This window comes from Arachis ipaensis, chromosome B10 (genome assembly GCF_000816755.2).
Source record: "Arachis ipaensis cultivar K30076 chromosome B10, Araip1.1, whole genome shotgun sequence".
In the NCBI taxonomy this organism is placed as follows: Eukaryota; Viridiplantae; Streptophyta; class Magnoliopsida; order Fabales; family Fabaceae; genus Arachis; species Arachis ipaensis.
Window position 1 is genome coordinate 21,429,204 of NC_029794.2, and position 8,310 is coordinate 21,437,513.

Sequence of the window (8,310 nt, forward strand, 5' to 3'; positions counted from 1 at the left end):
TAATTTGAGCTGTACAAAGACCCTACATGCTAGGATGGAGCCATAAATAGTTTTAAGCATTGAATATTGAATATATGATTATATAAGGTAACATAATTTTTTTGAGTAAAGGATTGGGTAAGTCCTAATTTAGTTCATAATATTTTAAGTATTTTATTTTAATGTTAAAAAATTTTAAATGAATTTAATGTTGTCTCACTATTAAATTTGACATAAATAATTAGTATATTGAATAGTTAATAATGTTCGATTTCAGTATATAAATAAAATCGATTCACTAACAATTGGTATGTAAAAGCCTTTTTTTTATTCGATTCTAAAGTGTTAATTATTGATTTCTAAGATTTTGGAAATCGATGCAAGAAAGAGAACAAAAAAAAAGTGTTATAAGAAGGTTTTGGCTTTGTTTTTCTAATACACAAAAAATAAAATGATATAATTTAACTAATAACATTGGTTGCTTTTGTTTATAAACAGGGAACACTGAGACATGTACACAGAGATACAAGATCATATTTGATAAATGAGATATTGATAGAAATATTATGTCTTGGGATATTGAATTAGTACATTTTATGTTCTTCTTATAAAAAACGACACAAAAAACACTGGATTGGAACACAACTTATTTTTTATTTCTTTTATTGTCAATATTAATTTTTTATAATTATATTTTTTATCATTCTATTTTCTTTTTTAATTTTTTGTGAAGAAAAAATTAAAAGTAAATTTGACTTTTATTATTCATTTTATCTTATATTCAGTTTATCATCAAACAAAATATACAAATATTAATTTTTATATCTCTATTCTTTTTTTTATTATCCTATCTTATCCTATTCTCAAAACTAAACACATTCATTGTTAACGTTTATGCGACTTATTTTTTTAACTATTGTATTAAATTTAACGGTGAAATAATATTAAATTTGTTTAAAATTTTTTACAACAAAAATAAAACATTTAAAACATTAAAAATCAAATTAAAATTTAATCTAATATTAAAAACTAAAGTAATACTTTTTTTTTCTTATTCTAAGAACACCAATTCGAATAAATACAAGTGAGAGGCCTATCGTACTTATTGTGTATTATGTTCACTACAATGATGTTTCATTATTCACTGAATTATTGAATTGAAATGGTTGCTTTGGGTCATGCAGTGTGTAGGATTCGCTACTTTGGCTCAGCTAAGTCCCGAATATGGTTTATGTAAGTTGCATATAACTAGTTATAGAATTTTCTATAAATGTTATAAAAGGATATGAAAACACATTCAAGTCACGATATTATTGAACATTTTTGTATTCTTCGTTTTAAATTGATTATTATAGTTAAGATAAAACCAAAGTAGAAGTCCTATTTAACGATCTATTTTATTTTAAAAATATTATTTGTATACCAAAAACAGCCACTAAAATCAGCCATTAATGTATTTATGTATAAATAATGTGTGGTTTAATTTATTTTCAATATGTATTTTAATACAGTACTCAAAGTATTAAATTATATAAACTAAGACTAATTTTTTTTATTCTCATCTCTTTTAAAATAATAAAATAATTTATTTTTAACCAAAAGTTCATTAAAGCATATATTTTTCTTTTTCAAAATCATTTTATTCTTTTTTATTTATATCAACCATACAAAGGAGATTCGGAGAGTTTGAAACATGGGTTGTATTCTTTGCTGCTGATTTACATTTGAGGTTCTAACTAAATGAATTTTTTTTATTTGTGCAACTTTGTTGTCTTATACCAAAAAATAAAAACTATTTATATTTTATAATTGATTGATTGGATAAATAACAGTGGTAGCATCATAATTTTGATGAATAAAATAAAAAATATAAATATGCATGTAATAATTTTTTATTTGTATATATTATTAAAATGAGACTAAATAGCAAATCAAAGAGTGAGTACTCACAGAATACTAAAATATATAAACTAAGACTAATTTTTTTTTTTTTATCTTCATCCCTTCTAAAATTCATGAATGATAAAATAATTTATTTTTAGTAAAAAATTCACTAAAGTGTACATTTTTTCTTTAAAAATTACTTCATTTTTTATCTATCCATATATATCATATGAGTGCAAAAAATATATACTCCGTTTCTTTCTCTCAATCTTCTTGTAACTTAATTTAGCATAAATAAACATTTTTCATAATTTCCATAAAATAACATTTTTTATCATAATTTATAATTTTTTGGCATGTTCAATCATGAATAGTTTCATTTGGAATCATTTTAATTGTTTAAGAGATTTGTTGTTCTAATCTCTCTCTAGAATTTCCTCTCTATAACCAACCTCAAAATCACTCCAAATGAATAATTTGATAAGCAGTCACTCTCCACGTAAACCGTTATAGCCTCTAACGGTTTACACACGAACCCCTATGCACATAAACCGCTACTGTCAGTAGCGGTTTATGACCAACTCCAATCAAACAGTAGCAGGTTATAGCGGTTTCCATGTTACTACATTTTAACGTAATCCGCGGCTGGCAGCAGCGGATTTTGTGTTTGTGTAACCCGTTACTACCAGTAGCGGTTTCTATAGATACATGAAACAATGTATTTGCGTCTTCGTTTTGAAAACAATGCATTTACGTAATTTTAAAGGTGTAACAATTTATTTAAATAAATTGTCCTATTAAATAAATAAGTCCTTAATAAATTTTATTATAAAATAATTAAATAAAAATATTAAAAAATAAATAATTCCCTCGTTTAATATATAAGAAATGTTAGAAGGGTATTATAATTGAATATTTTTTGTTATCAGTTAACCATTAATGTTTAAAAATATCGAATAAAGTATGTTGTTAGATTTTTAGATTAATAGAGTTAGACTAAAGGAATTGAGTTAATGATTAAATGATAGCCAAAAATAATAAATTTTGATGGCTCTAGTATTTTTTTTTTAATATATTATTAATTCGGACAATAATACACATTTTAATTAGCAGGTTTGGATTTCTGGTGGATTATCTTTCCCATGCAACAATAGTGGGGTTCTTGGCAGCAGCTGCCGTAGGCATTGGAGCATATCAGTTTATAGTGTTGTTAGGAATCAATAAATTCACTAACAAATCTGACTTGATTTCTGTGATCAAAATATTTTGGACATCTTTATTCAAGGATCGAGTAAGAACACGCCACAGAAATTTGATCTTAGAACTCTAGTGTTTTTTAATCGTTACAATATTATTATTGCTAACAGTTTCTTTAATTTAATTTCACTGGCCTTTTTCAGTCACAGTGGCATCCTTACAGCTTTACTCTTGGATTCTCATTTCTTTGTTTCATCCTATTTGCCAGATTCATGGTAATAACTAATGTCATTTTTTTGGAGGGAAAAAAAAAATCAACACAACAAGATGGAATATTTAATCAAAACTAGCAAAAAATCCTCAAATAGGATACTATTCTTGGCATTACCATCAACAATTATAAAAAAAAAACTATTAGTATTCTACTCTTTATATTCGTTAAATAACCTGTCAATAATGTTACAAAATATGTTATTATTTCTGCTCAACCAAATATTACAAATATTTATTTTCTTAATTATTCTCAATATTTTTACAATTTCATCAAATTTTTTTAATTAAGTTCTTATTGTTTGAAACTACAACGACTTTAAGAGTTTTGATATCTATTATGTCCCTAATTAATTTTATTGAAAACTACTATACATTTTAATTATTTCTTGCAATATGAAAACAGGGGAGAAGGAACAAGAAACTGTTCTGGTTGCCAACAATTGCTCCTCTGCTTTCAGTTATTGTATCTTCTATTGTTGCATATACAGTGAATTCTCATCAAATAAATGTGAAGGACTACAAAGTTGATGTGTTAGGAGAAATCAAAGGAGGTAGCTTGAACCCAATCTCATTATTGCATCTCAACCTTAGTGACAATTTTTTGGCTCCATTGATCAAAACAGGGTTAACCGTTGCTGTTATTTCACTCACGGTATGCTTCCCCCATATTTTTCAGAAACGTGTAATCATTTTTGTTTTGGTTTATTTTTCAAAATCAATAATGTTAATAAAAAATCAGTCCAAAGTATTTTATTTAATATTTATTAATCATTATGTATTGTATAATTTTAAATATAATAAATATATAATTATAAATATAAATATAAAATATTATATGTATAAAATTAAAGACATTAAATTAAATAAAATAACTTTAGCTATTGTTTTTATGATATTACCATTTTAAAATCTTCTCTAGATAAAGTATCATTAATAAGTGGAGATATTGCATAATAATAAAATTGAAAATGATAATGACAATTTAACCTTTTCTTTTGGGAGTAAATTATGAGTGATTCAAATGGTTTAAGTAGCAATTTACTCATGCTTAATTGACTAATGATTTTATAATATTGGGAGTGTTTCTAACTATGTATACAAAATTAGGAAACTATTGCCGTTGGTAGGTCATTTGCATCCATAAGAGGATACAATCTTGATCCCAATAAAGAAATGATATCCCTGGGTTTAACCAACATTGTTGGATCTTTCACGTCTTGTTACGTTGCATCTGGTAATAGATTTCTACCCACTCTTTTTCTTCTCCCATCAAATATTTCTGTTATGGAATTTGAAGAAAAAGAAGTAAATATAACAATGCAGGTTCACTTTCACGCACTGCTCTAAATTATAGTTCAGGGGCTGAAACAACGGTGTCAAGCATAGTGATGGCATTGACGGTTCTAATATCACTGAAATTCTTGACGAGGCTATTGTATTACACTCCAAAAGCAATCTTAGCAGCAATAATTATATCGATAGTGCCTGGTCTTATTGACATTCAAAAAGCATATCAGATTTGGAAGGTTGATAAACTAGACTTTCTTGCTTGCGCTGCAGCCTTTTTTGGGGTCCTCTTTGCCTCTGTAGAGATGGGCCTTGCAATTGCGGTATCTTTCACAACACTCCTTTGTCTGCTTCTTTTTTAACCAAAAATAAAAAATTGTTCCAACTCATTCAACGGTATCTTGATTTTTAGATAAAATTTTAAAATTTAAATAAGAGTATTTAAAAGAGGAGTGCTAGCTGCAGATTTGGTGAATTATAGTCATTAATTAATTATTATTAATATTTTTAATGGTGTGAGATTACATCTAATAATATAAAATTACTAACTTTTTTTTTGCTTGTTAAGTTCTGGCGAAATTTTAATAAAAATGATGATTTTCTGGATTTTTTCATTTAATAAAATGAAAGAAAAATGTTAGAGGATCATTAAAATTTAATATTTGATAATTATTTTTAGTTATTAACCTAATTCTTTTAGTTTAGTTATCCAATAATATACTTTAGTCTAAACTTTAAAATATTAATAGCTAATTATTAATAAATTTTGATGATTCTCTAATATTTTTCAAAATGAAATGACAAATTCTCCTAAATAGATATCTGATTATTTATAAAAGATAATCTTCATTGGTTTTATCATTTTTTTTCCACCATAGCATGTACTCTATTCTTTAACCTATATTTTTAGGAAAATGGATTCTCTCCAGTTTTTTTAACACTTGAGAGAATAAAGTGTGATCTCTTACCTTTAATTCTATAAGTGGAACCAAAAATAAAGAAGAGAGAGAATAATGAAGAGTGAGATTAAACACTGCACACTATCCAATTTTTTTTCACTGGAGAGGATCCACTCCCATATTTCTAGAATAAATTTAGAAACATTAATGACAGAGAGGCAATAACTTAAAATTATCTTATTTAATATAATATTCATAATTTTATGTATTTAACATTTATAATTATATTTCTATTAATATAATAATAATTAATGAATACAAAATAAGTAATTATAAACTGCTTTGAGTTGACTTTCTATTTTTTTATTTTTATTTAAAAATAATATGCATGAAGTATAGATTTTTGACGCAATAAATCATGTAAAATGTTATTTAGAGATAAAAGATATTGAAAAATCTTAATTTTTTTTATTTGACATTAACAATATCAACATGTATATTTTTATATGTAACAAATTTTTAGAATTAATGGTTTATATATCTCATATCATATTGTATCATGCATCTTGCGGCTTTGTAGATTAAAACCAGCCCCTGCACTATATGTGGTCACCCATTATTCTTATTCTTAATGGTAATAATTACTTGTGCGAAGCTAAGAATTCATGAATTGTAATAAATGTTAAATAATGAATAATATAGGTGACAATATCATTTGCAAAGTTAATTCTGGTGTCAATTCAACCTGGAATAACGGTTCTTGGAAGGCTTCCTGGAACAGATGGATTTGGTGACATTGAGCAATATCCAATGGGCCTCTCCATTCCTGGCCTTCTTATTCTTTCTCCAAAATCCTCCTTCCTTTCTTTTGCAAATGCAACTCTTGTCAGAGAAAGGTACTTTCTAATTCGGTTAAAACTAAGACACAGTTAATTTTATATGAAGTTGATAGTTAAAAGTCGTTAGATGATTATTTAATTAGTCAAATTTATCAAATTATTTAACGACTCTCAACTATCAACTTCATATGAAATTAACTGCACCTGTATTTCTATCTTCCAGTATAACATACTTTAAATAACGTAATTAACCATGTTTCAGTACAAATTATTATTAGTTTCACATTTTTCAAAAATAAGATTTTTATATAGTTTATAAATATAAAATGTCTTTTACTTTTATAAATTAATTTTCAAATAGCTCTTATAATAAACATGAGTCAAATTATTTAATAATTTGATTTAACTGCTATTACAGAATTAACTTGATTTACATTTTTTATTTACAGAAATTACTTTATCTCATTTAATTTATATGAACTAAATTGACTCACATTAGCATTCACAAAATCAAAGTGCACGTTTATCTGTTATTTACTATATTGATTTCTCGAGAATTACCTGAATTGTTTTGAAAGGATTGAGAGATGGGTGAATGATGGACACGTTGAGGAGGGCGAGGGAGGAAGCAATTTAAAATTCATCATTCTTGATTCCTCAGGTTAGTGAATTTTCACAATTTATATATATCAATTTAGATTTTTCCGTAGTTATATCTAAAGATATAAATTTATCATAAAAGGTATTACAATTGCTAATATCAACCAGAAGTTAGCATGCATCTAAATTTGACATTGTTCATAACTTCATATGATGATTTGATAGGTCTTACGAATATTGACACAGCGGGAATTGCTTCTTTGGAGGAACTGAACAAGAATTTGACTTCACATGGAGTAAAGGTAAGCTTTTGCTTTTAAGACAGAAAAATTATTATGATGGTCATGTAATTATTTTTTAAGTTTTATAGTTTTATACAAGTAGAAATGAGGATGAATGAGTTAATTATTTAAAATTAAATTTAATCACAATACTCCAAATTCAAATAAAATATATATGATTTCATGTCAAATGAATGATAGAATATAAATTATTTTCCAATTTTTATAAAGTATGAATGCAACTGTCTCAAAGTTTTCAAAAATTAAAGAATAATTATTTTAGTTTATAATATTTTCATCAGTTAAGTTTTAGTTTTGTCCTCAATATTTGAAATATTTTATTTATTTATTTGGTCTTTTGATTAAAATTTTAAAATTTTTTCATTCAAAAATATTTTTTTTATTATTATCTTCTTCTTTCTCTTATTCTTTTATTACTTTTACTCTCAAATTATTGCGATTATCGCTGTGATGACCATTACAATTATAGTTTTTACTATTATCAAAAAAATCATAATAAAAAAAGAATATTTAAAAAAAAAATTTAATTTTAAACAGAAAATTAAAACAGAAAAAAATAAGTCATTTAGAATAAGAATATAACGAATAAAAAAGGGGTGAATTATCCAAAATTTTGATATTGAATCATTTAATGTATATTTATTTATTTGTGTTGATATATGTGAATTTTCAGTTGGTGATAGCTAACCCAAGGTGGCAAGTAATCCACAAGCTAAGAGTAGGTGACTTTGTGAGCAAAATTGGAGGAAGAGTTTTCGTTTCTGTGGGTGAAGCTGTAGATGCATGTCTTGGTCTTGGTGCTGCCAAAATGGCTAATACTGTATAACCCAACCACTATATATCAATATCATCATCATCATCTTCTAGCTACCTACCTTTTTTTGCCCTTTCTTTTCAATTTTCATCATCAATGGATAATGAGCCAGGTGTTCCAAGAATCATGACAAGACAATTTCTTTTTCTAGGGGGGAAAATAGAAGAAAAACGTGGAAATTATTTCAAAGAAAATGTTTAATGAATTATATTTTTGGTGGTAATTAATTGTCAAGA

At 25.7% G+C, this 8,310-nt stretch overlaps 1 protein-coding gene across 1 annotated transcript in view; it reads left to right on the forward strand.

Annotated features, from left to right (window-relative positions):
• Positions 1 to 8,310, forward strand: part of LOC107620437 (early nodulin-70-like) — a 9,980-nt gene extending 1,670 nt beyond the window's left edge. The window contains exons 2-12 of the mRNA XM_021114492.1: positions 1,164 to 1,254; positions 2,238 to 2,253; positions 2,974 to 3,154; positions 3,264 to 3,335; positions 3,737 to 3,985; positions 4,441 to 4,567; positions 4,657 to 4,943; positions 6,222 to 6,415; positions 6,937 to 7,019; positions 7,184 to 7,260; positions 7,934 to 8,310. Coding sequence (XP_020970151.1) covers positions 1,164 to 1,254; positions 2,238 to 2,253; positions 2,974 to 3,154; positions 3,264 to 3,335; positions 3,737 to 3,985; positions 4,441 to 4,567; positions 4,657 to 4,943; positions 6,222 to 6,415; positions 6,937 to 7,019; positions 7,184 to 7,260; positions 7,934 to 8,086 — 1,530 coding nt within the window. The 3' untranslated portion in view covers positions 8,087 to 8,310. The remainder of the gene's footprint in view (positions 1 to 1,163; positions 1,255 to 2,237; positions 2,254 to 2,973; positions 3,155 to 3,263; positions 3,336 to 3,736; positions 3,986 to 4,440; positions 4,568 to 4,656; positions 4,944 to 6,221; positions 6,416 to 6,936; positions 7,020 to 7,183; positions 7,261 to 7,933) is intronic.